The sequence below is a fragment of the Tympanuchus pallidicinctus genome, unplaced genomic scaffold, assembly GCF_026119805.1.
Source record: "Tympanuchus pallidicinctus isolate F22 unplaced genomic scaffold, pur_lepc_1.0 scaffold15, whole genome shotgun sequence".
Taxonomy (NCBI): domain Eukaryota; kingdom Metazoa; phylum Chordata; class Aves; order Galliformes; family Phasianidae; genus Tympanuchus; species Tympanuchus pallidicinctus.
The window spans coordinates 26,959,373-26,985,855 of record NW_026294669.1 but is presented as its reverse complement, the minus strand read 5'-3'; the positions used below and the strand labels follow the sequence as shown (position 1 = coordinate 26,985,855).

General features: G+C 43.8%; 2 protein-coding genes and 1 long non-coding RNA gene across 3 annotated transcripts; 1 reads left to right on the top strand and 2 right to left on the bottom strand.

Moving 5' to 3' along the window:
- The first annotated feature begins 5,168 nt into the window (after positions 1–5,168).
- COQ10B (coenzyme Q10B) lies at positions 5,169–16,441 on the top strand. Its single transcript, XM_052674472.1, has 5 exons — positions 5,169–5,303; positions 7,962–8,108; positions 9,287–9,479; positions 11,632–11,733; positions 14,439–16,441. The coding sequence occupies exons 1-5, from the start codon at positions 5,221–5,223 to the stop codon at positions 14,604–14,606; spliced, it is 693 nt and encodes a 230-aa protein (XP_052530432.1). The 5' UTR covers positions 5,169–5,220; the 3' UTR covers positions 14,607–16,441.
- Positions 5,766–8,002, bottom strand: LOC128076620 (uncharacterized). Its single transcript, XR_008204541.1, has 2 exons — positions 7,904–8,002; positions 5,766–6,160 (listed from the first exon to the last, which is right to left on the bottom strand). It is a non-coding gene; the product is annotated as an uncharacterized LOC128076620 (long non-coding RNA).
- Positions 16,442–16,873: 432 nt separating the features above from the next.
- Positions 16,874–26,462, bottom strand: HSPD1 (heat shock protein family D (Hsp60) member 1). Its single transcript, XM_052674468.1, has 12 exons — positions 26,324–26,462; positions 25,766–25,941; positions 22,719–22,971; positions 22,107–22,189; positions 21,353–21,448; positions 20,992–21,085; positions 20,399–20,567; positions 19,969–20,068; positions 18,838–19,083; positions 18,156–18,330; positions 17,357–17,535; positions 16,874–17,272 (listed from the first exon to the last, which is right to left on the bottom strand). Exons 2-12 carry the CDS (start codon positions 25,937–25,939, stop codon positions 17,120–17,122), a joined length of 1,722 nt encoding a protein of 573 aa, XP_052530428.1. The 5' UTR covers positions 25,940–25,941; positions 26,324–26,462; the 3' UTR covers positions 16,874–17,119.
- Positions 26,463–26,483: the final 21 nt, after the last annotated feature.

The window sequence follows — 26,483 nt, the reverse complement described above, 5'->3', positions numbered from 1 at the left end:
AAGCCGAAGTGGCCAATGGCGGTGCGGCGAGGCTGAGGGGTCCGGATGCGTGCGAGGGCTTGAGTACTGCGGGCCGTGAGCTGTCTGCCGCAAGATGGCGGCGGACTGGGGTTGAGCGCGGCGCGTCCTGAGGACAGCTGGGCCGCGCTGCTACTCTCCCCTTTGCTTGGGCTTTGTTCGCCAGTTGTGTGGAAGAAAAGTTGCTGCAGAGCAGAATAAAACATGTACATGTACTCAAATGTTGGAAGTTGAAATCTAACACAGGAACTCCAGTGCCAGAGCACTGACAAGGTGCCCAGGGGCTGACAGTAAACACGTATCAGCAGCAGTGTGCTGCCACTGCAGGAGTAAACCCAATCCTAGCGCTGCTAATGGCAGCGTTGTATGCAAAGTCTAGAAAGCAGTCGCTTTGCTGTGCTTGGCACAGCTTGGCACGGAGTACTTGAGGGCAGAGCTAATTCTGGGACATGGCACGTGGACGCGGACAAACCCAGCTGTGCCTGAGGAGAATAAGCAGCACATCCAGAGGTGTGTCAGCCTTCACCCCAGCCTGGCACTTGGGAATGTAAACAGTGGCTAATTGCTTGGCTGTTCTGCAGCAACTGCCCCGGGCAGCTTTGTGCTTCATTTTGGAAACTGATGATTTTCGATTATTTCAGTTCTTTTGCTGTGATAGATCCATTTCAACATAATTGCCTACAGTATGCATGATAACTGAATGGGGTTTTTTCTGTTCCCATCCAAAACCCCAGAAGCTCTCCCTTAAGCTCAAGTGCTGTGAACAAGCTAATTATCATTCTCAGTTTTCTGTGATAGTAAGCAAAACATCAACACTGACCACACAACCTGAGGTCCAAGTCTGATTGCTTGAGCATACAATACTTTAATGATATTTCATAACATGTGGTATAAAACATGATCTTACATAAATTATTCAGCATCATGCGGTTTTACTGTGCAACTGCCAAGTTCCTAATCTACTCGAAAGCCTTTGCTACAAGGAGAGCAAACCAATTTTTGTTGTGTCAACTTAGTTGACTAGTTTACTGACTAGTTCAGTGTTTGTAATACTTTACATAATTGCATGCATTGAAATATTAAATATTCTTAAGAGAGATTCATTTGAAAGTACAGAGGATCTGCTCTTTAGTATTACTAAACTCACATCCTGGATTCATAGAAAGATGCATTCATAGGCTGTGGAATAGAGATATATGCCAAGCTGTTGAGAGACATGTGAGGATAAGGTCAAGGCAGACAGTAATTCCCTACTACAGGAATTTAATGCCCGCAACTATTTTAAGTAACTGTCACATGCTTGGGTTCACCATGAAGATCAATTTGCAGTAAGTTTCTCTTGTTTCTTCAGCCTGACTTCCAGCTTACTTTATGGGCAGCAATATTTTATTCCCACAGTTATTAAACAGAACTGAGCTCAAGGGTAGTGATCCTAGGGTACACTTTTAAAATGTGATTTTGGAATATGCCATTTCCCTCACAAAAGGAGTTCTGTGTTGTAAGAGTGAAGAGAAATTGTGCTGTAATAAAGCACTGTAACGCGCAATGAGAAAACTATGCTCTGCTTTGTTTTCCTTTCCTCTCACAAATACTGTACGCTCACCACAGTCCTGTAATTTGCCTCTCAAAGCCCTGAATCCCAATGTAGCTACACCCTTGCTTCCTGAACACTTTGTCTGTTACGTAGCTCCCACAGGATGTGGACAAGGTAACTTAGTGGTTTAGCCCTCCTATGTTACCTGTCAAAGATCCATCCCCTGTGCTCATATGTCCATATACTTCATGGAAACTTCTATACGGATTGGAAGGACATTGGTTTTAAGAGCCCAGAAGCTTTCCAGACAGCGTCATACCTAAGTCACAAGCTGGCAAGGTCTTGCTTAATTAACAGATTCAGATCCAATGTCATGGCCAGCCTATGCTATCAGTAGCTGGTACTGTTGCCAAAAGCGGTGCCTAGTCACATCTCCTATCCTTGATTTACCCATTCTATTGTGCCATTGACACTGGTTCACTCAAGCAGCCAGGCTTGTGGCTATTCCCTCCTGCTGGTCTTCCAAGAACAACTTATTCAATTTTTTTCTCCCATACACAACGCTATAAGGAATTGTACAGTGAATTAACATTATTCAAAAAGCTACAGATCTGGTCACAACTCCCTGCCTTGGTTTACCCTGGATCTATGTTATGCTTTTTTTTGCTGTGACCTGTTTCCTGACATGTATGTGTCTATTAGAGGCAAAAATTATTGACTGAAAGAGTAGAAATGTAACAAAAGTGGGAATGTTTCAGCTCCATAGAAATGGAATTCAAGTTTCTCACATCATGAGTAAGGAAAAAAATATATACTCTTCCAGTTCCAGCTTTGCTTCCGACCTCAAGAAATGAGGTAGATAGGATCTATTTCCTTACTGAAAAGTCAACGAGGGGGGAGAAAACAAACAGTTTGGATGACAAATGTGATAAAGCTAAGGGCACGGCCCAAATGTTGGCAGTGCTGCCTGGGCCCTTACCTCAGGGCAGTGACGTCTGCTGCTGGGCAGGCACAGGCCTGGAGGACATGTTGCCTTTTACCCACTTTTTGTATTTGCTCATTTCCCAAAGAACTCAGCTGTGAATGTCATTGCCCCACACTGGCAACACACTACTGCTGGTCTTGCCCCTTTGCACACATGGGAAAAACAAGGCAGAAAATAAATGTGATACCCTGACAGTGAGGAGCCATTACCTATCCACAGCTCTGCAGTTTAACAGCGCAGAGCATCCTGCGAGCTGGGAACAGCAGAGATTCAGGAAGGCTACAGGGAGATGTACCTGTTCAGGAACAGGATTCAGACTATCCAACGCAAAGGTAGACAGTCGTGTGTGATAGCTGATGGGGTTAAGGAGGATTTGAGGCCCCTTTGGTAGATGTGTCTCAAGAGAAGCCAGGAGGCCTGTGTCACCTCACTGCTGTGGTGCTGTTGGGTGAGTGCTGCCCGGTGCTGCCTTGGGCAGCAATCCACTGGCCCAGCCAGTGGTGGGCCGAGGGTGGCACCTGGGTGGTAATGCTCTTCCTTAGCAGTCAAATACTGCCTCTGTTTCTTTGGAGATGGGAAAGGGCATCAACAGAACAGCTGGATTTCACACTGTCTGTGAGTACAGACAGGCAGATTTCAGCCTTTTTTGGATGTACAGGCCCACCAACATCTCACAAAGATATAACTATTCTAAGCCTTCATGTTTAGGCTTACAGCCAAATACTTTAATTCTTGCTATACCAGAAACACCCAGCTGACTGGTACCATGTGAACACTCTCCTGATGTTACACTGTAGCTCCTGATCAATCCACTGAAGCATGAGATAGTAAATCTGTCCATAGTTCCTGACAACATTCTTGGGAGATCATTAACTAATGACTTAATCATCTCCCAAGTTTATCAATCACCTTCTCCTGCCAGATGATGCGGTGAAGAGACTTCACAGTTTCGAGATGTTTCAGTTGCAGGCATTGTTTGAAATTCATTTACAAGTGGGAATACAGTGGTTGCTTTTTGCTCTGCTTGGCACATCTTTGGTTGCCACAGAGGCATGTTAAGCAGTCGCCCTACTGTCATCTGTAGGAAGAGCTGAAAGCATTGTATAGAAAATAACCTGCTTTTAAACCAGGATACGCCACATCATCCATAGTTTACTCTCCCTGTCCACTTAAAAGGACCCTGATTATTCTTAAATGCCTTAAAATTGTATAAAGGTCATAACCAGAGTTTAAACTGAACATTCTCTCGTGATGTGGTATAACAAAAAGAGAGTGTTTAGAAGAAAAAATAAAGATATGTTGCTGTGGCACCACATGATGGCTCTTTCAGGTATACCCACAGCGTTCAATATTAATTAGACCCACTCTTCCTATCAAAGTTAATTAATGCAAATCTGTTTGCAAACAGTAGATATCAGCCAAGGTGTAAAGGCTGTTTCTGAGCCACCCAAGTCACCAAGTTTAAACAACCAACCAACCCCACAAAACCCCAGAGAGGCTCAGGGTGTTCCTCACCTTTATAGTTCAGTTACTGTAAATGCTGTAAGTCGGCCTCCGTGTGATGTAGCTCCTAATCTAGAGTCTGCTGCAACCTTCACTGATGCAGGACCACCCAGCCAACAGCAGCCAGCAGGCGAGGATGGATGCTGCAGCATGTGGAGCTGGCAGAAGGAGTCTGGGATGGGGGCAAGGCCTGAGGCTGCCTGCCTGTCTGGCCTGGCTGCTTTCCTGCTGTGCTGTAGAATGCAGGGCTTTGAATACTGCTTGTTTTCATTGACCACCAAGTGGAAAACACGCTGCAGGACAGCAGGTCTGAAAAACACCGTGCCCTGATGGGATTGAGAGGCACTCCAGTTAGATCCAGTTATTTAACTGGCATAGTTCTTGTTGAGTAATGGATGTTTTAGCCAGTGACAAAGATGCTGAAATGACAGAGAAGACTCTTCTGAAGAAGGCATGCATGTGGAGTCATACATTGCCCACAGCTGCTTCTCATTTCCACGTATTCAAGTACTTCAACTAAAATAGCTTTTAAACTTCTATTGAAGTTATCGTTGTGCTGATTTTGAGTGAGTCTTTGTCAGCCAGCCAGCCAGACATCACCACAGGGCGAAGAGACACTGCTAACACCGCTCGTGGGCTGTCGGACAGCATGGAAGTACAGACATCGTGACACTGCAGAGCACAGGAGCCCAGCCACAGCTTCACTTGTGAGGTGGTTATAAAGCAGCTTTGTTGAAGGGAGCTATTTAAAAGGTGACCTGCCAGAAGGCATAAATAACATCGCTTTTCCTTTGAGTAGACGCCTAGCAAAGCAACGCTCTGGGATTACAACCAGGACCAAGCGAGGACACGCAGGTTTCGATGACGCTACGTCAAACCCGCGTCTCACGAGGAGCGCCGGCCGGGGCAGCTGAGGGGCGCTGAGGGGCACCGCCCGCCCCGCCCGTCACGCGGCCGCGAACACCGTGGGGCTCCCGGCGCGCAGCCCAAGTATAGCCGCTCTCGCCGCCGGGCCAATCCGGGGCAGGCGCCGCTCCACCCGCCCCGCCTCCGGCTCCGCCGCCGTCCCGTGACCGCGCCGCCGTCCCCCGCGCTCCGATAGGCGGCCGGGCGGGGCAGGGCCGCCGCGGCAGTCGGGCAACGCAGGGCGGGCGGCAGCCGGCGAGGAGCGGGATCCGGGATGGCGCGCAGCGGGCGGGCGCTCGGCAGGGCGCTGACGGGGAGGCTCGCCGCCGCGCCGCCTCCCCGAGCGGCTGCTGTCAGGTAGGCCCCGGGGAGCGGCGGGCGCGCGAGGTGCGCGATCTCGGCCGCCGGCACTTCTGACGCCGCCGGGGGAGCGAAGCGGAGCGCCGCGAGTTGAGTGCTTGAGGCGGTGCCGATGCCCGGGCCGATCCATCAGCAGAGCCGTGCCGCTGCGCGCTTCCCGTCTCCTTAGCGTGGGGCGGCTGCGACGGCCGGGCGGCGTGCGGCTCGCGGGGCTGCGTGCCGAGGGGGGAAGGAGCCGGGCGCTGCGGCGGAGAGAGCCGCGGGGAAGCCGTCAAGAGCGGTGGAAGGCGCGGCTGTGCGCTCCTGCGTTAAACGCGAAGCCGCGGAGCCGTCCTCCTCCTGCACGGACAGCGTGCACAAACACAGCCGGCTCTCGTGCTGCCCGCGTCTACGGAACGGCCTGTCGGCTTCCTGTGACCGCATTCTGCACCGCGCAGCAGACACAGGATACACTTTACATCACTTTACATCCTCGCCATTAAAATAGTTGGGTCCTGCAAAGTAAACCAGCCATTTTCAATGAACGTTTTAGAAACGACGCAGTTCTGAATGGGGAGCGGGAGCAATTACCGAGAGGGGCATTCAGCGCAAAGCTTAGTGGCGATTAAAGGCAACCCCCGAATACGTGCTGCTGCTGGGGAAGCGCTGAGGGGCTGTCAGGGCAGCGCGGCAGTAGGAGCGGTGCCTGCATCCTGGGAGGGACTTGGCTTTGCTTCGGGGGCCTCTGCCGGGCTCACAGGAACACACGACTGCCCATTGCGGCTCGTACTTGTGTGGTCTCCTGAAGAAGCGAGCTGCTCCGGACCGGGGCCAAGCCCAGCAAGTTCTGGTAGCATCCATTCTTCACAGATAATCTAGAGAAACATGTAGCCACACCAGTTTAGTTAACATTATAACCTCTCGTAACCCCTCCTTCCTTGAAAGGCAATGTAGCTAAAGGATGTTATCTTACAGTAGCTACAAAAGCATTTGCAGAGACTGTTTTTCAGCCTTGTGCTGAAATGCATGCAGATAAAATTGTATGAGACACTGCACTGGCATAGCTTGACAGTAAAAAAAACAACTACTGGAAGACACCTGCCAGCAGGTTGGGACTGCGTGCTGTAGGCAGCACTAGACAAAGAAACTTAAATGAGTGCTCCAGAATGAGCTCTGGTCCAAAGCTGTGAGCTCTTTCAGTGAGTCTGGTTGAGGCTGCAGAGTTACTGGCACCTATCCACTATTTCTGTTGAAGCCACAATTATCAATTATCCTTAATGGTCCTGTCTGGTCTGAAGTGGGGAAAAAAACAGGCTGTGTCCATCCCTTGAGATACAATTCCAAATGTATGCAGAGCTTGCTGTTGGAAGACTTTTTAAGTAGGCTTGTTGTCTTCATTTCACCACTGTGCTGATGTAGGACCTTAGGTCGTCTCTTTTCAGCTGTGGTGATTACAGGCTGTGGTGTCAATCACCCTGCTTCATCTCACAGTTGCTCATTTATTTTTTAAAGAAGTCTGTGCAGATAATTGCTAATGAGCCAATGGGGATATTTATTTCCCTCTAAACCCAAAACCAGTTTGTTCTTTTCATTCCTTCGAGTACAGTGACCATACAGAGTAATGTGGTCAGTCTAGGGCTATTACTGCATTTCTTTTAAATTGAAAGTTATGTTGATTTTTAAAGAGCATGTTAATAATAATTTCAACTGCTTAAAATCAGTAACTGTAATTTGCTAAACTACTTTGGTGGGTGGAAAAAAATGGCATCCATCACTGCTCAGTGTGTTAAAGAACAACAAACAAGTCTTCTACTAGGCAAGGAAGGTTGGTTCAATTTTTGACTTTGTAAATCTAGAGGTACAGTCCTGATTGTTTAATGAAACAGAAAAAGACCTTGGTTGTGCTCCAGCTTACGTACATAGAACTGCTGACAGCAAACAGTGACATTTTGAACTCCCTGGTGCCAAAACCCGTAGCTGAGTTAACATTTTACATCTGAACTGGCTCAATCTAGGCAAAAGTGGTAATTTAGCATGAGACCTATCAACCACAGTGAGTATTTGCTAGGCTGTAGTGCAGTTGTTCACGGAGGAAAAGCTGAGATGGTATCTGAACTGATAGCATTTCTTAATTTGTTCGGTGTAATTTCTGAAAACAACACATTCACGGTTCTGTGTGTTATTTTCAAGACAAGAAAATGTTCAGTGCTGGGGATGCAGTGCAGTTTCTGAAAGCACTTCCAAAATAAAATCTTCCTTTTAAGAGAAAGAAGGCAGCAGAGGGATTACTGCTGTAATTGCAAACACAAGCACTGCACGATCCAAAATAATGCGAGGTATGCCTTGATTTTGCTGGTAAGAAGTTATATTCTGCAAATGCAAGTGCACGAGTCTTGTACGAGAACTCAGGCTGCCACGAAGCCGGTGTTTAATGGGGGCCTTTGTTACTTCACTCTGCCAGCTTCTCGTCTCGTGACTGGGAGCTATTTTTAGTTTCTACTAAAGGGAAAAAAAAACACCTCATGTTTTGAATAGACTGCAAACTGCTACCAGCTTTTGTTTTTCCATGTAAGTTGGACATTTTCTGGAACGCTACTGAGCAGACTGTGCCATCTCACCTGCTGTGATCTGCCTTGCTGAAAAGACAAACATCTAAAAGCATTCTCACTGTTGCAGGCACTTGGCTTCTTGTGGTATTCTGATGACCAGAATTTCTCCTCTGCAAGTGCCTGTGCTGAGCCATACCTTTTCAAGAAGTTTCTTCAACATTGCTGCACCACTAGTAAATAAAAGAAAAGAATACTCTGAAAGGAGAATTATAGGGTATGTATAGAAATTTGAAAATTTGTGTTTGCTGTGATTAATCAGAAACACTGGAAATCCAAAGGCTGACCATCCCTGAAGATACATGGCCCTGAGACTGTGCCCAGCTGGAGACCAGCAGTAAGTTCTGACATCCAGAACTTGTAGATGTCAGGCTGTTCATGTCTGAAATTCAATACCAAAAACTGAGGAACCTAAAATACCGTCTCTCCTTTGAAAGAAAAAGCAGAAATAACCTTTTTATTCCGCAACAGAACAAAAACAGTCCCAACAGGGAAGCATGCATCACTAATCTGGTGAAATGGGGGTATGCAAAAAGATGGGAGAACTGAATTTTTTTTTTTCCCCCTTTTCTTGCAAATACGTGCAATGTTACACTTAGATTTTGTGGTACTTCTCACTTGAGATTTTGTTCTCTTTTCAATAGAAAGAAAATAACTAATTGTGGGATTAAGAAACACAGGCACACAGAAAAAAGACTTTGTGGAAAACTTCTCATCAACTTAATGAGATTGGGATCTGTTCCCAGGCTCCAGTCTGCAGTAGTATAATTCATTCATTACGTTTAATATTTTTGATGATACTTAACATTCACTTATATAGTAATTCTTGAGCTGCAATAAATTGTGGGTAGTTGTTTAAAAGGAACCTTTGTCCAATAATAGTGTTTTTCCAGCGAGTGTATTTTTTAATCAGCTTGTTTTAGGAGCTAAGTAAGGAACAGAGTGTTGCTCTATTTAAACCTTCTAAAACACAGGCCCTTAGTTTTGCCATCCCTTTTTTGGAGGATGTGAAGAGCACATTCTTTCACTGTGTGAAACGTCACATCCACCCGAATGACAACACACCATGCTGGAAAAAACTCTTTTTTCTATTTGAAATCTAAGCATGCTTCCCCAGTACTGCAGAAAGTAGCAGGCAACAGGCCCAGCGGTCACTAACCTCACAGCTGGACGCTGTGTGCTGTTTTGCTTCTTTCTGCAAAGGCTTTCACCAATTTACAGCTTTTTTTTTCCTCTTGCTGCATGTTTAATTTTCAGAATTAACAGTAGGGTTTTCTGGTATCTGCATGTTCACCTTCAGAACTTCCTGTGCCGTAAATGATATCTTTGAACCTTTTAATACTGAATTCATAGTAAAAACACCAGGTAACTGTAACGCTCACCTTTTTATTCCAGTTATTCTATGCAGGAAATGTACGAAGTTGTTGCTGTTGTGGAGAACTACAAGCTATTTGTGCCTTGGTGTAAAAAGTCAGACGTGTTATCGAAGCGCTCTGGGTACTGCAAAGCACAGCTAGAAATAGGCTTCCCTCCTGTAGTAGAACGGTACACATCGGTTGTTACCCTGGTGAGACCACACTTAGTTAAGGTAACTTCTTCTTACCTATCGCTCTCCATAACTCATGTGTTATACATTCCAATATTGCTTCCTGTGGTACAAAACTGGTGCTTTTCCTTAAAAACTTCAGGTTACTCAGGGATAATTTGAATCTGCTTTTAAAACATCAGCTGCCAAATAGGGGAAAAATTGTTTTTTAAGCTTGTTTTTGCTGGAGAAGGAGGCAGCCATTCAAGATAGCCAGTTTGTGTTTATTTTGGTTATGTATCAAGCCTATCTAAATGCAAAATCAATGGCTTCAAAGTTATCGCACAACTGTCGCTTCTGGTATCTGAGCAAAATCATTCTTTTTCTTCTGACAGTTTTAATTATGTAAGAAGTGTTAACTTCAGGATGAAGATCTGCTGAAGAGCTTGTTATTCAATATATTATGAGAACATCAGTTGTTTTAAAGTCCATTTCTTAGAATTTATTTGTTTAGCAATTGTGTGTTTTCTCCTTTCAGCTTTTCAAGGGCAATAATTAAAGGAGAAATTTAAATGAGGCCAGGATCTTTCAACTGCTTGTCTACCTCCCAGGTTCACTCTGTTAGGAACAGCCCCAACCAGATCTGCACCAACTGCCTCTCCCTTTATGTGGCAATTTTGATCACCTTTTGGAGCAATTAATGAAATGACAGTTGGTTACTATTCAAGACACGTATTTGGACATCTTATTTTACTGTTCTTTTCTAGGCTTCCTCTTATGGAACACTGCTCAAAACAGAAATGGGTTTCTTAAGTGCAGGGGGGACATGAATTGGAAAGAGAACATGCAAAGTACTTTTAATCAAGGTACTTACTAATTTTGGAAAGAAAAAAAAAACTTCCTTGCATTTCTAATAAAGTTGAACAACTGCAATAGAAAAATCTGCGTTCTACATGCTTTCCCTTTCTGCTCTTCCCTGACAAGAGTGCCTATTTTTTTTTCTTCTTTCACAGATAGATATCAGGTTGCCTTAAAAAGCCTTTTTCGCTTTTATTCTGTCAAAAGAAAAGTTCCCATCTCAGAAAAGACCAAGAAATGTTAGTGTTATCTCTGCTGGGATGATTTTTCCTACAAGTTTACATTATGCTCATGTAACTGTAGGAACATTACCATGAAGTACTATGTGTTTGGACTACTACACTGTCTTCAGAAATAACTCTGGGCAAAGGCAGCTTGCATGGTGTTTCTGTATAGCAGCCTATTGGCGATGACAAAATGAACATGGATTTCTTAAGCAGTGCTTAAGCCCTAGAAAATCAAGCTGGTAGCAGCAGCTCTTGCTGCTGAGGGAAGAGCCGGCTGAGTTTCACTGCTTGTCAGGTTGGGGGCGAGGGGCACATGCTGGCACTTTCCCCATGCTTCCTGTCCTTTTGTCAGCAACAGGCCTGAAGGGCTCAGCTCCCTTTTCCTGTCTGCCCTTCTCTCTATTCCTTCCCCTTCTATTGCAGAAGCAGTGAGGCACTGTATTGCTATACTGGGCAGAAAAAAATGAGGTACTTTTCTGCATTTGATCAGTCTTTGAGGCGGCCTGGTTTATGGTTTTAAAGGAGGACTGTATAGAAGGGCTCTCAGATTACTGATTAAACGTGTCTTGCTGGAAACAAAGCCAAGATATAAGGCAATTATGAACTTGAGTGTATATGGTTTCACTGACTTTGGGGTAGTTCTTGATGATGATAGCGCCTTATGACAAAGGACTTTTTGAGTTCAGCATCAAAATAAACCCGATTGAAGTCAAACATTCCTATAGCACAAGATTACCGGTCTACACATTAATATATAAAGCATTCTATACATGTATTAAAATAAATACATATACAAAGCCAGTAAATATCGACATCCTTTGCTGAAAACAGTGTTATACCAATATTTTGGTAATAGAGCACTAACATTATCATGGCATGGGATGCCTTAGGCAAGAGATCTGTTTTACGACTCAAGACAAAAATCCTTCCCCCACCATACAAGGTTTTCAGTTCTTTTACTCTACGTGACGCTGTGCAAATGAGATCTCTCGCTGGCTGCACTATTGAGAACAATTTTTAACTATACTGTGACCCTCACAGTCTAGCAGAATGCGAATGCACGTTCAGTAATCCTGATTTGTCCCTCGTAGGAGCTTAACTGCAGCTTGGCTTTTCAAACTTTCTTTCAGGCATCCTGCACTGATGGAAAGCTATTTAATCACTTGGAAACAATCTGGCGCTTCAGCCCAGGTATCCCTGCCTATCCAAGGACATGTACATTGGATTTTGCAGTAAGTACTGTAATTAAAACTTGGACATGCGAGAAATGGGGCATAAAAATATTCTTTGGTTGCATGTAAGAAAAAAAGAGTATGTGGTACCGTTTTCCCTCTGCCCTCCCACCCACTGACACTGAAACTGAGTTAATGGTTGTGAACGTTACCATGTGGAAACTGCTACATGGTTCTTTAGAGACAGCAGCAGTCTGCGAGATGTCCACACACAACGACTAGGGACTGGTATCTCTCACCTTAACATTCTCTATGTGTTACAGTTTTAGATAAGCAAATACAGGGGGAGAAATCATAAACATATTCATGGACTTTGCTGTTTCCTTTGATCAGTTTACAACCAAAGTACTCTTGTTATCAGAAAGTAGATATTCTCCCATCTATCCTGTTTGGCCTACAAGTTTTGCCAGCTTGATTTCCCAACTTTTAGTTTTACTATTTCATGTACTTTAAGTCCTACTCCACCTAAAACACTGCTGCATAATTCTTTAGAGAAATGCTGCCCTTCTATTTTAGGATATCACAGGAATGGCCTGATGCTGCTGGCCTATACTGGGACACTCTTCTTTGAAGAATCTCTTCTGCAAATAGGAAAAAGAGCTTTTAGAGTATTTGTCTAGTGCCACATAACCTCACTGGGTTAGCAACTTTCACCTTATTGCTGTACTGAGCTTCAACAGTCCAAAAATTAACCTATAGGCACTTGAAAATTTATTTCTCATGGCATTTAATAACCATGTTTGCATGTTAGTTGCTCATGGTATTTAAATTTCTCCAGGCTAATAAGTGCCAGTTCCTGCTACTGACTAGTAATTAACTTGAGAAAACTTCAATTAAGCATTGATATAAACCCTGTTCTTTAAGTACTGGGTTTGTGCAGAAAGTTTTTTCCCCATTGAAGCCAACTTCAGGTTGAGAATTTCAGTTAGGCTCAAATCTGCACTTAAAACGGGCATTTTCTTCTCAAAGAAACACCATTAATACCTTACGTTGCTTACATCATTTGAGGTAACAGAAGCAAATACAGCCAGGTGAGCAGGAGGTTGTCTTACAACAGCAAGTACTTCAGGATTGTAACCCTTGCCCAATTCCAACGTGCTGTGCCTCAGGCCTAACCTGACTGCATTGATAAACACTTCAGAACAAACTTCTCAAAGCATACTGCGGAACTGAGTGAGAGAACACTGATCTCAAGAGTGCTGGTTAGCTTTAGAAAGTTTTGAGTTTTGCTTATGCTGGCTCCCCTGGCCTATGGCATTGTTCTGCCAGTCTGCTGGTACGCTGCACGTATGCTGAACTGTAACGAGGCGTTGTTTTGACATGTTTCAGCTCTTCACTGATTTGGTATATGGATTTAAGCACAGTGGGTTGCCATCTGCAAGCTTCATGAATCTGTGCCGTGCCTCAAAGTTCTTACATGGTTCCTGAGCATGCTGTAATGCTCACAATCCCTGCTTTGCAGAACTCTACACGCTGTGAGGCCTCTCAGACTTTCAGAAGGCACATCAATTTGTGCCTTCTGATGCTTGAGATCAAACAAATGCAAATGAAGCTACACCTGGCTTACAGTCCCCATAGTTATATTACTTCCGTATCACTATTCCTGCAGCTCATATGCATTACTCATAAGCAATTTAAGAGAATACATATTTGCCTCACTTAAGATTTTATTTGCTAATTTCTCAGGTAGGACAAAAGTACTTAAATCACAGTCCAGAAAACATGCAGGACTTTTTTTTTTTTTGAAGTGCAAGAGAGCAATCTATTTCTTTTCCTGACGATTTTGTAGTAATTTCTGGAAGCTGTAGAACTAAACCCAATAGTGTAGCCTGAAGGGGAACGTTCTTAACTGGACCGAGGGCCAGCACAGCAAAAAAACCCCAACAAAACGAAGCTTGAAGGCTGGCTCACATAAAAGTGACCTTGCTGTTGTCATCATGTTTTCTTTTGGGGGAGGAGACAGAAAGCAAACTCATTTGCTCCTGCCTTAAGTGCTAACTACTACAGTAGCTTCACCATAATGAGAGATTCAGTAGCTAAAAGGGAATATAAGGCACAAGGATTTGGTACGAAGGACTCAGCCAGTACCTCTGTGCTCCAAAACTGACTGCCTGTGTCAGGACAGCAAAGGTACAGAGTTAGATGTCCAGGAAGGAGACAGAGCAGATAAAAGCAAATTTGTAGCTTTAGTCAGTACAGAAGCCTTGTTTGAACATATGGCTAACGACATCTACACAGGTGGATAAACAGTGTTGGTGCCTAATAGGTAACTACTTCAAAGTGCCTTTTAACCCCTCTTTGAGTTTGCTTCAGCTTACCTGTACATCTGCTGTCTTGCCTCGTGGGATTTTCTTCAAACTTCTGTCACTCAAATTCTGTGTGCAAAGTAATGAAGTTGTTACTATTGGTTGGAAGTTGTTCCATTATCCCAAATCCATGTATGTTTTGTGATCCTTTGTTAAGATACAGCTAACTTAGAAAAATAGAAGTGATGCATACGAGAACCAACAAAATGCTAATTGGAAAACCTAGGGAAGCAGTCCTCTGACCCAAGAATTAGGCTTTTCTTCAATTTCACACTCATCATTCAGTTTTAACTGTTCTTTCTTCTACAGCTTACTCGTAGCATTAATTGAAGATTTTCAAGTAAGTTCTAATGACATTTTACCACAACGGGACAAAAAACATCTCCTTTATTTTGACAGATTTCTTTTGAATTTCGTTCACTTCTACACTCGCAACTTGCTACACTGTTCTTTGATGAAGTGGTAAAGCAGATGGTTGCTGCCTTTGAAAGAAGAGCATCCAAGCTCCACGGCCCTGAAACAAGCATACCTCGGGAACTCATGTTTCACGAAGTTCATCAGACATAATGGGGAAAACTTCAGCACCCTCCACCATAAACATTTTTTGTACACCATTTGTAGAAGCCGTATTATGCTCCTTTTGGGGCACCTATTTCATTTCATACCTGAGCTTCGTGTGTAATTTTCTACTGTACAAAACACGCACATGTTCAGCTGAATGTATGTATTCTATTCAAGCTGCTATCAAGTGCAGTTCAGAGTGTTATTGGTAACAGGCAACTGCCATGTATGTAATGCAAGGTAATTTAGGCTGCCATTATTAATCTGTCGAACCATTTCTGTAATCAGTTTTTCTGCCTTATCTAAGCTTACGTCTTTTCAACATTGTAATATATTAACTCAAGTTTTAGCTGTTAGCAGTGTGAATGTTACTTACCAGTATCAACTCACTCAACTCTGGTTGAGTTGAAGGGAAATCCTGACATTTTAGCTTTAGGGCATACGGAACGCTTGTCCCAGCATCAGCAACTTGGTGCTTTTGATCCCAGTGGCTGACAGGGGTGGTCAGGTGCCTCTGGCTGCTGTTGAATTCTGACCAGAAACTGCTACAGAAAAAAAACAGAAAGCAGCCTTACCCCTGAGTTTTGCAAGAGGCACACCTAACACAAAGCACAGCAGTTTCAGCTATATCCACTATCTTTGCTCACTGGGCTTCAGGCACAATTGTGTTTGATAATCTGAACTTACCTACTTGCCACAGTTTCATCGTTAGGTGTTGCAATTAGGTTACACTACATATGCCCGGTCTAACGCAGAGTTCTTAGTTCTCTAAAGAGTGAATGTTAACTCAGTGAGAGCCAGGGCATGGATACACTCCCTTCTGTGCTGCACTACTGCTCTTTAAAGAGGGAATGCTCCCCTTAATAGTCTAAGGACACCCAAAGTCAACTGTCATATAGTGACACACAACATAGAGCAAAATTTTACTTATCTCAGTACTGTTGTGCCTTTCACTTATCAGTGCAGTAAGTGGTACCAGCTGTCTTGATTAAACTCATTCTCACTAAATTCTCTTCATTACATCAGTACTCTTTCCAGTCTCTAAAGAAACAGGTGTATAGGTTAGAACAATTTCAGATTCTGTCTATGCACTTTCTCAAATTTCATCTAGTTTCAGTCATGAAATTCTGTAGTTTCAGATCAAGCACATATCCCAGCTGAGGTCAGCCAGCACACTCAAAGCCTCTGCAATCCATTTGAGTACTACAGGATAGGTGGCAAGATATCACGTAATGTAGGGACATACATTTCAGGACAAAGGATGGCCCTGGAGCAGTCTTGGGCATCTTGTAACACTTCACCAAAAAGACTAAGATTTCTCACCTCAGTTCTTAGCACAGACTTACATAGACAGTTCTTAGCAGCAGTAGGCAGCTGGGGAAAGTGACAGCTGGATTAAGAGGTCAGTTTTAAAGCACCTGGGGAGCTGTAAAGGATTTCTTGTTTTGAAACTGTGCAAGAAAAAAATGGTTTGTGAGCACCACAGGAGGTGGAAAGCAGAAAGGAAAGATGGTACATAGCAGTCTTACTAGCTGTGCTGGGTTAAAGAAAAAAGGAGTAGGTGGCATACAAGGCTGGCTTTAAGGGCAAACTTCACCTAATGCACACAACGTAATATCCAAAGAGCTGAAGACCACAACTCTCAAGCCAAGAAGGCAACTAGGTACTATGCTTAAACAGCAGTACTAACTTACTCAACTCTTAGCAAAGAAAACTTACCTGTTTCATACCCTCAGGGCATTCTCCCTCCTCCCACAGCACTGAGAAATTGTCTGTTCCAGCATGTAAAACAAGCAGTATGGAAAAGGCAAAATAAAGTCAATGCACGTGCCTTATTTTCATATCATTGTTTAATATTTCAGAAGAACTGTCTGTCAGTTCAGCTTAGGTATTTCTTACCAGAGTTAACGTAATTTCTATTTCAGAGAAACATTCTAGACAGGAGGATGCTTCCTGGAGAGAAATGCCCTCTAGGCTTAAGTGTCAGATTTCTAGTAAATCTTACAAGTGGGCTATCAAGTTTATCCCAGAACTATGGCTTTGTGTACAGAGGAATAAGGTGATACATATCAATACTCTTGCGCAGTTTGTTTTATTACATGAAGGTCACATAAGAGTGTATTTCTCTACTTTGTACACAGTTGTCTAGTCTTATGCACAGTGGCTTCCAAGTTCTTCCTAGTTCTGGCAAGCACCAATAAATTCTGAAACAGAATACCAAGTGCCTTAATTAAGTTTAAATCAGAACCTTGGTAGATGGATCTTGCACTCAGTTATCAGGAATGTACAAATGTCTTTATTCAAAAAATACAAAATAAATTATCTGTAGGCATGGACAATGACTGTAAACAATTACACGTGTGTTAAATGAAATCCAGTAACTGATGGTTACAGTGATTCTTTTAAACACCAGCCTCACTTCAGTCAATATCCATCCTCACACACTGACATCTGAAGTTTTTAAGTCAGAACTGTCAGTCTTAAACAGCACAGTTCATGATGCATCAGTATCCCAGGAATTAGAACATGCCACCTCCCATTCCTCCACCCATCCCACCCATTCCTCCCATTGCTGGCTCTTTTTCCTCTTTAGGAACTTCAGTCACTACTGCTTCTGCCGTTGATAAGAGAGAAGCAACACCTGCAGCATCCATCAGAGCCGTCCTCACAACCTGAAGACAGGAAAGAAACAACTTAGTACCCATTTAGCATCCCTTGCAGAGGGAGGAAGAGAAGTTAAGGCTGGTTTTGGTTACCTTTGTTGGGTCTATGATTCCTTTTTCTACCATATTTACAAAGTCCCCAAGCATTGCATCATAGCCAACTTCTGATGGACTCTGCAGTATTTTTTCAACTATTAATGATCCTTCAACACCTGCATTCTTTGCAATAGTCATTGCTGGAATTTTCAGTGTTCTCTTAATTATTTCAATGCCTGAAAGAAAAAGGATCTTTAGGAGTTAGTTATTACTTACACTCCTATTACCAAGACATACATTTAAGTGCTGGAGATTAATACAAGAAGAAAAAGCTAGCAGAGCAAGAAGTTAACTTATTTTTCTCAGTTCAGAGGGTGTGTGAGGGGAACTTCTTGAAATACGCCAACAAATTAAATCACTGCAAGAAATTAGCTCATTTTAGTTTTACCTGCCCAAGAAGTACTAAAGAATATTGTTGTCATAGCAGGTGTTCATGGAACACCTTACAAAGCCATCTTCCATTTGATGTGCTGAAGTGTCTTAAGCATTGTTGGAATTCATGCATGTTTGCAACAGGTTAAGTAATTCAATTATTTCCTTAGAGGCTTTTCAACTTTCAGAGGATGCTGCTGCTTTATTGTTTTTCACACCCGAGCTAGGGAAGCAACAAAAGCTCTTCCCCGCTGTAAAGGAGAAATGTCAAGCCAAAGGGCATTGCCATACCAAAGAGATAAGATGTTCAAGTAACTAAATACTCACTGAAATCAATCTATTTAATCCAGTGAAGCCTCAGGACAAAAAAAAAAAAAAGTCTATTCTCAGCACTCCCACACAAGCATCTGAGTAATGCACTTACCAATTTTCTGATCCTCGTTGGCTGGTTTTAAGGCATCTAATGCTGGAATGCAGCGAAGCAATGCACATCCACCGCCTGGAACAATGCCTTCCTCTACAGCAGCACGGGTCGCGTTCAGGGCATCAGTAACTCTGTCCTTCTTCTCATTTACTTCAACATCACTTGTGCCGCCAACCTACAAGCAAGCCATACGTCAAGGTCTGTAATGAGAAGCCCATGTAGGTAAGCCTGCCATGGACTCTGCTGCCACAAAATTAAACAGCTCCTAATGCCACTGTTTAGCACTGCATTAACCCAAACTCCTTATCTGAATCAGCTGGTTATGAGACAAGCCAACAGTAAATCACATCAGCAATAAATGGCTGGTGCCACCACCTGTCCTGAGTTACTCTGACAGCAGTCCAAGTACAAGCTGCCTTCTTGAGTACTGGCTACATTTCCACTGCTAAGAACACTACGGAGCTGACTCCATGCTCCTGCACACCTCCCGCCAGATCCAAAGGAAAAACCCATGGCTCACAAGTTACGGCGCAGCTGCAGCGTTTGCTGCTGGTTCTGGAAGTAACTCCATTATCATCTATGTGCCATTCTGTCTTTGAAAGTGACTGAAGATATTAGTGAAAGATGGATGTGAAAAATTTTGCTATTTTAAGTTTTAGTCCTAATAAATTTAATATCTCACCTTCAATACTGCTACCCCATCAGATAGTTTGGCCAGTCGTTCATTCAGTTTCTCTTTTTCATATTCACTTGTGGTGACTTCTAGCTGTTCAATAATTTCTTGAATGCGTTTTTCAATTTGAGCCTTCTCACCCTTCCCCTTTAGAAGCATGGTGTCATCTTTGGTCACAATCACCTCTCCAACTTTTCCAAAATCATGAGGCTGAATATCTTCTACATTTAGGCTCAAGCCCTCCTCTCCAAACACCTGAACACATAAAAAGTATAGTTGGAATTGACAGCTTTTCCATGTATGAAATTATTATTTCTAGATAGATGAACACACGTACAGCAGCCTAACAGCACACAATCACCATACTATAGCAGCTAAGTGCAAAGAAGTTCCTCCCTTCTCCTTACAGGTGAGGCATGCAGGCATCGCATAATCTCACTGAACAGGGAACTACAGAACTACAGGCTTTTAGTTCATAACTGATTTAACACATTAATTTAATGTGGCTGGAGATTGTGTACAGGTTCACCCATGTGCTTCCAGAAGTTATGAATAGTGGCAATAAACTAACTGTAGAAGAGTTTGTTGGTTTTGTTACTTCAGGTTTCATTTGGCTTAAACATCTTTTTGCTAGGATTCTGAAGCATGTATTAAAAAGCATTTAAAAAAATGACAGTAACAGTCAGTAACATCAACTATTCTAAAACAGATAGTACAATTAAACGTTTGTGTAAAATAAAAGTAACTACATTCTCCAGCTTATTCTTAATCTTCAGAACAATCATATTCATCCTAATTCAGGTCGTAAGAAGGGAACTATATTTTGCTATTTTTCTTAAGAAGTGTTTTGGACATTTCTCCTCTAAGAAACTAAATCCTGCAAGGAAACCCTGTGTGTAACTTCAGCCATTTACAGCAACCTATTACTCAAAGCTGGTCAGAGCTGTGTGACACAGCAAGTGTCACCATACTTGCTCTTGTACTTGTTCAAGCATTAGTTACCATTGCCCTTTTGAAAGAATAAGAAACAGCTTGCAACACAGCAAACAGAAGTCATGGACTTAAAACTAAATTATTCACCTCCCTAAATAGCATTTGTGTTTCTTAGAGGAAAAACTCAAGTAAAATATCGTTACTTACAGCACCACCTGTAGCAATTGCCATATCCTTAAGCTGGTTTTTCCTGTTGTCACCAAAACCTGGTGCTTTTACAGCAACAACCTGAAGACCAACCTTGAGCCTGAAGAACGTAATTGAGAGGACAATACTTCAAATGTGTTCACAGAACAAATCTAATTGCTATAAATTGATATTTCAGTACCAATCAAACGGTCAAGCAAACAGGGACTTTCATGAACTGAGCTGCTGTTGCTCAAACAAGTAGCTAGGAAACCAATTCAACCTAAGCAATATCAATTATGGCTATGTGTAAGAGTTGTCACTTCCTAGTACTGGGAAAATTCAAATACATGCTTTCCAATGTATTCCTCTAAAAGGCTGAAAATGCAGGGAATAAAAAAAAAAAAATGTATTGTTCCAAAGCCCTGAAAGTATGGATTTCAAACCTTACCTGTTCAAGACTAGAGTGCTGAGGGCTTCTCCATCAACATCTTCAGCAATAATGACCAAAGGTTTGCGGTGACTATTGGCAATTTCAAGAGCTGGAACTATGGACTGTACACTGGAAATCTTCTTTTCACTGATTAAAACGTAAGCATCCTGGAATTCACATTTCTGCCCTGCAGAAACAATATGCACTGTCTGAGCAATCTCATTATGAAAGCAGATTGAGCCTTCTCTGAAACTTACTGTGCACCTTCAGAGCTACTATTTTATCTTTCAACTTCAACACAAACCAAAAGCCCCTAACAAATAATGACAAACACAAACCCCATAAAAACCCCAGTGCTGTCTTCTAAGACATTCAGTTCTGTTATCTGGAGTGCCGCAGGGCCAGCTTAATGGTAGCACAGAAAATTGTTCACGCTGAGCATGAAAGTATAAAAAGGAAAAAAACTATCAAGCTTTTGCCATGTTCCTGATAGGGGAAGGACGCCAGCATCCTACTGCCATGATATGTAGCATAACAGCCTTTGTAAGACACCATTATTTTAAAATTAGCTGAGCCATTAAGGTACCTGGCACACAATTTTATTAACTCACCTTTGGCTGTATTAATGAAATACGGAGAGATGTAGCCTCGGTCAAACTTCATACCTTCAATGATTTCTAATTCATCATTTAGAGTTTTTCCATCCTGTTTAGATGCAAGGAAGTCTTATTAGACATCTGCTTACAAGAATACCACACGTAACAGAAAAAACTCTACAGCACATCTGCTTCATGTGCTTTCTCTCAAATGAAAATAATAGTATGAGCAGTACAAGCCTGATCTAAAAGGGATGGGAATGGAGGAGTTGTAGGTGCTGATATCCAGTGCCCTCCACATCACATGCCACAAAAGCCAGCCCTAACTTGGAAAGGCAGACATTTTGCTCTTGGTCCATATGCTGACAGCTCTCACCTTGACAGTGATTACACCTTTCCGGCCGACCTTTTTCATGGCATCAGAAATTATATTGCCTATTTCCTGATCTCCATTCGCTGATATTGTGGCAACCTGAAAAAGCAAAATGCTTAAATTCATTTCACAGACCACATAATTTGTTTCCTTACTATAAACAAAATGATCATTTTCAATTCTAATACACACAGAACAAGTGACAGTAGCACATCCACACCACAAGTACAATACAGTGGCTAGTGGCTTCAGGGCAGCTCAAGCAGTGGGCAAGATCCCACACGCCGGGTTCATGCAGCACACACATCTGAATGTGCAGCCGCAAGAGGAAACGAGCCACAAAGCCCAACACGCCTGCAAAGTGCACCCAGCAAGGCATCTGCCTCAACCTGAACCTCCCACAGCTCATCTGTAACAAAACTCCTGCAAGTCAGCCATCACCAAACTCACCAATACATTTTTGCTTTCTTCACTTCTTCCCAAATAATCACACTTAAGTTTTATGATCACTTTTTGAAAACAATCCTGGTGGAAAAAACTGCCTACTTCTGAACCAACATCTAAGTGAAGATAGAATACTGGGCATTTCAAATAACTCATGAATGTGTTACCAGGGAGATCATTCAATGAGATGTATTCCAAACCTTCACACGTACAAATAAATACTCAGTTCTTCTGTATCCACCATCAAACCTGACTTCACTAATCTTTCTGAAATAACATTATGTGGTGGTTTTTTTTTTGTTGTTGTTTTTACCTGTGCAATTTCTTCTGGAGTTGTAACTGGTTTAGACAGCTTCTTCAGTTCAGCTATAACAGCATCAACTGCAAGCATCACCCCTAAAGATGAATGGGACACTTGTGAGGGAACAGAACAAATTATACAGTACAGGAAAAAAAAAACCCACAAAAACAACAGTTTCAAACCCAAGAAGGCCATGTTACAAAAATGCATCAAATTTGCAGGTTCAGAAACAAGCTGTTCTAGTTCTGCACTGTTATCTTCATACCTCTTAATCTTGGCTTTTGAGTTGGCATGACATACATTCAGTCACAATCAAAAGTAATTCATGTGAAACCAGCGAATTTATATGCTAACCAGATATGAATTAAAATGGATTTTATAAGTGTGCCTATATCAAATTAACCATTTTTCTGTTTTGTAGGCAATAACGTGTTCAGAGAAAAGACAGATTCACTCAATATATCACAGCAGTAGCAAGTAGATTCTGAATGCATCACTGCTCAAGTTCAGTTTTACCTGGTTCTTCAGCAAAAGGCAACTTATTGAGGAAGCCAGCCAAATTTAGCATATGAAAAGCAAAAAGCCAGCAATTAAACATAAAAACACTGAACAAAAAAAAATTACCCCTCCTGATTTCCACTGGATTAGCTCCTTTGCTGATCTTCTCAAAGCCTTCTTTGGCAATAGCACGTGCAAGTACCGTTGCAGTAGTAGTACCATCTCCTGCCTCTTCGTTTGTATTATTGGCAACGTCTTGAACCAACTTGGCTCCAATGTTTTTGTATTTGTCTTTTAAGTCGATTGCCTTTGCCACTGTCACACCATCTTTTGTCACTTTGGGGCTCCCCCAGCTTTGTTCAATAATAACTGTTCTTCCCTAGGGTTACAAACAATAAATATTAAGTAAAAGCCAGGCAACCCACAGCACATCACTGCAATGAAAATCCTCTGTGAAGTATCACCTTCCACGTTAAAACTTCGTAAAATTCCCTTCAAATCACAATAAAAAGCATGTGGTCAAAAAACAGTAATAGGAAACTTGATTCTTTGCACATTTTGAAAACAGAAAAATACAAATCTCATTGATGATGAGTATGTGGAACAGAAAACACTCGCTGTAATTGTGTCCATGTGCTAAACTAATTTCTCAAAAACCGTTGGCACTTGCTTTAACTAGAAAGCTGGACTATCCTAATTAAAATACAAAGTTGATACGGAAAATTATGGACCATACAGGGAACATAGGGCAGATGCCTCTCACAGAGCTCCAGCTTGAATAGCTGCCCCAATCAATCACGCTCCAGAACTTCAGCTGGAGACAGCAGAAATGCAACTGCCTCTCTAGCACCGCTGCCCTGAATCTCTTCAGCTGTGGTGAAGGCTGGAGCAGTTGGAGGTGGGGAAGGAAGACCGAACACCCACCTCACTGCTGTGACTGCCAGCCAGTCCTGCACAAGCCCCCTCAGCTGGCCCATGAGGCCCAGGTGAGCGCTGAGCACGCTGCTCCTGCTCACACTGCTGTAGCTGACTGCGTGCCAGCATGGCTTCAGCTCCGAGCAGAGCCTGGCTTGCAAGCCCAGCCATCCAAGGTCTCCGACACAGCGTGCTGCCACTGCGGTGCACTGCGTTCCCTGCCTGTGCAGTGCCCTCTCACGTCTGCCTCAATGCTTCAAGCCATGCACTGCTGCCGCGCAAGAGGCCACGTGGTTCCTGAAGTACAGCTAATCCTAGACACTACAAAAAAGAAATGTAAAGCTGCAGTTACCAGCTGAACATGTGAGAGAACCTGCACATTGCTCATTCTGTGCTGCTGAACAGTTACATCAAGTTAATATTTAACACAACTTCTTACCGCTACTTCATTCAACCTGTGCTGTTATTAAACCCAAAGAGCCTCAAGAAAAAAAACAACTCTGTCTGTTAGCATACTGATAAGTTCTTCTTCATACAGTCCCCTCCTTGGTTTGCTCCGTTTCGTTGTTTTGACCTGACCTTATTACAAACGAGTTTGGTAGTTAGGGAGACAATAACAAAGTAAGACCTACTTATATCCCATCACATTAAACAGCTTACACTCAACATAAGGATGCTATGACTGTGAATAAAAGAAATACACCTGCACATGTATTTGAGTGGTCCTGCAAATCAAGAACTACAGAGACAAAGCAATGGGCCTGCTGGCAGTAACATCAGAAGATTGTGCAAAACTGGAAATTGTGCTTCTTTAAATAAGGAAGAGTGCAGAAGGGAAGTTCCCTCAGAGTATGGTATTTCTTATAATTGCTAGAGGCTGAATCAGGTAAAAAGAGCAATCTCTACAAACACCTGGAGAACAGCCGATGCACCGAGTGCGAATGAACAAGGATTCCATGAGGTTGCAGTAAGTTGCATCAGGATCTGCCCTTTAACCAGCACATTTAAACCATGCTCAGACAGTCACAATGTAGCCTAAGCCCAAACCAAGCGTTAAATCAGCTGATCACACTGCAGCCTCATTCTTTTGGAGAACTGTCCTTATGGAAAGCAGCCAGAGATTGCTGACATCACTGCTGCTCAACCTTAACCATGCTCAGTTAATGGCATCTTGAATAAGCGAAGCTCCAAAAATGTATAAAAGATAAATAGTTTCATAGAGGCCAAGCAGCCTTGAAAAGATCAACCATGCATACAGTGTTACTGCACATTTTGAACTTCCTATGTTTACTTTAATCCACATTAGTTACAATATCCTCCCTATTTCAAGGTTATACTTGGAGCTGGTGTATTAAATCTTTCAAAATTCCAAACAGTGAATTTATTGAAAGCTCCACCTGTCTTCTGAGATGTAAGGAGCTCAGCACGGAGACAGGACACAATTGTGACTATACCACTCCTACCGAAAAACCAAAGTGATTCCATCTAACTGCTCAGCATGAGGAGCTGCACAACTGCAGCCAGCTCACTCACCATTCCACCAATGGCAGATAGCAGTAAGCAACAACGATGTCTGAAATCCCAGGGAAACTGAATAGCTGATCTGGAACAGGCATTGCTATGAATATTATTCTACGTATGCAAAGAATAACAAAGAAAAAGGCTCCTCTTCCTTAAGCAAGAACCTCATTTTGTGCTGTATGACTGTGCAGAATACAACATCTCATTTTCTGAAAGGCCTAAAGCTTGCAGAGGTTCACACACTGTATTTCACCCTACAAACAAAGGATGCCAGTGGCACGGATTTCCCCATAAGGCCTTTAGGAGCTGGCTGAAAGCTCAGCATTATGCCCTTAAAGCTTTCACCTCGCTACTGCTGGGAGATGAAGGCATACAAAGCCGTAATTTCTACCTAAAATAAATAAGTGCCAATTTAACTATTCCTTTTGTGAGGAGAGTTAATCATCTACCACGCCGTTAGAAACCGCGACTCGAGCCATTCACGCTCAGAACACGGCCGTTCCCTGGACCTCATTTATTGCCAGCTACCTAAAGGAACCCACCCAGGGAGCAGCTCTGTCTCCTCCTGCCCACAGGAGGCCGACAGACGATCACAGGCAGCCCGCAGCCCGCCCTGGTGCCCGCGGCCATCACACACACACACGTGCGAATAACGGGACGCTACACAGACAAACGTGATCCGCTACGGCGTTTTAAAAGAGAGCAAAGCACACGAAACCGGCGCGCCCCGCCGTTACCTTCGGCCCCATGGTGACGGCGACAGCATCCGCCAGCAGATCCACTCCCTGCAGCATGAGGGCTCGGGCGTCCGCACCGAACTTCACATCCTTCGCGTACGCCCGCGTCAGGTGCGGGGCGAGCGCTCTGGACACCGGCCTGACGTGACGGAGCACTGCGGGCAAGCGGAGCATGTCTGAAAAATGAAACCCCGCGTTGAGCTGCGATGGAACAAAATGAGCGGAGGGTCCCGCGGCGGCCACATGTCCGCACGCCCGCTCCCGGCAGGACACGCGCCGCAAGGTCAGAGCCGCTCGCCCCCTGCTGCCCACCGGCCGCGCTGCAGCCGCCCCACACCATGCCGGCATCGCCCCGGAGCCGCGAGGGGCCGCGAGAGCCCGCGGCGGAGCTCGCCCCACACGCCGAGCCGCACACGCCGAACGCGGAGCCCGAGCCCCCGCGCAACTCGTCGTAAGGCCGGAGGTCGGCCTCCCCGCTACCGGCGCACGGCAGTGCCTGCGCGCCGCCGAGAACAGAGTAACGGTCGCCGTGAGAACGGAGAGCCGCTCTCAGCTCACCTGCGGGGTTACGGGAGGCGCCTCCGCCGTCTGGTCCGGTTCGAGCGCGCGGCACACAAGTCTGCACGCAGGGGCGGGAAGCGCGCGGCACTCACTCACTCACGCGGCCCCGCCCCCCGCCGGGCAGACACCCGTGCGGGGAGCGGCGCGGCCGGGCCCC

Excerpts from the sequence above, each read along its gene's own strand:
- COQ10B (XM_052674472.1), top strand. The coding sequence starts at position 5,221 with ATGGCGCGCAGCGGGCGGGCGCTCGGCAGGGCGCTGACGGGGAGGCTC. Across the intron at positions 5,304-7,961 it reads CCCCGAGCGGCTGCTGTCAG|GCACTTGGCTTCTTGTGGTA; the intron begins GTAGGCCCCGGG and ends TCACTGTTGCAG. Across the intron at positions 8,109-9,286 it reads TCTGAAAGGAGAATTATAGG|TTATTCTATGCAGGAAATGT; the intron begins GTATGTATAGAA and ends TTTTTATTCCAG.
- HSPD1 (XM_052674468.1), bottom strand. The coding sequence starts at position 25,939 with ATGCTCCGCTTGCCCGCAGTGCTCCGTCACGTCAGGCCGGTGTCCAGA. Across the intron at positions 18,331-18,837 it reads ATGGGGTAGCAGTATTGAAG|GTTGGCGGCACAAGTGATGT; the intron begins GTGAGATATTAA and ends GCTTGCTTGTAG. Across the intron at positions 17,536-18,155 it reads CAACGAGGATCAGAAAATTG|GCATTGAAATAATTAAGAGA; the intron begins GTAAGTGCATTA and ends TTTTTCTTTCAG.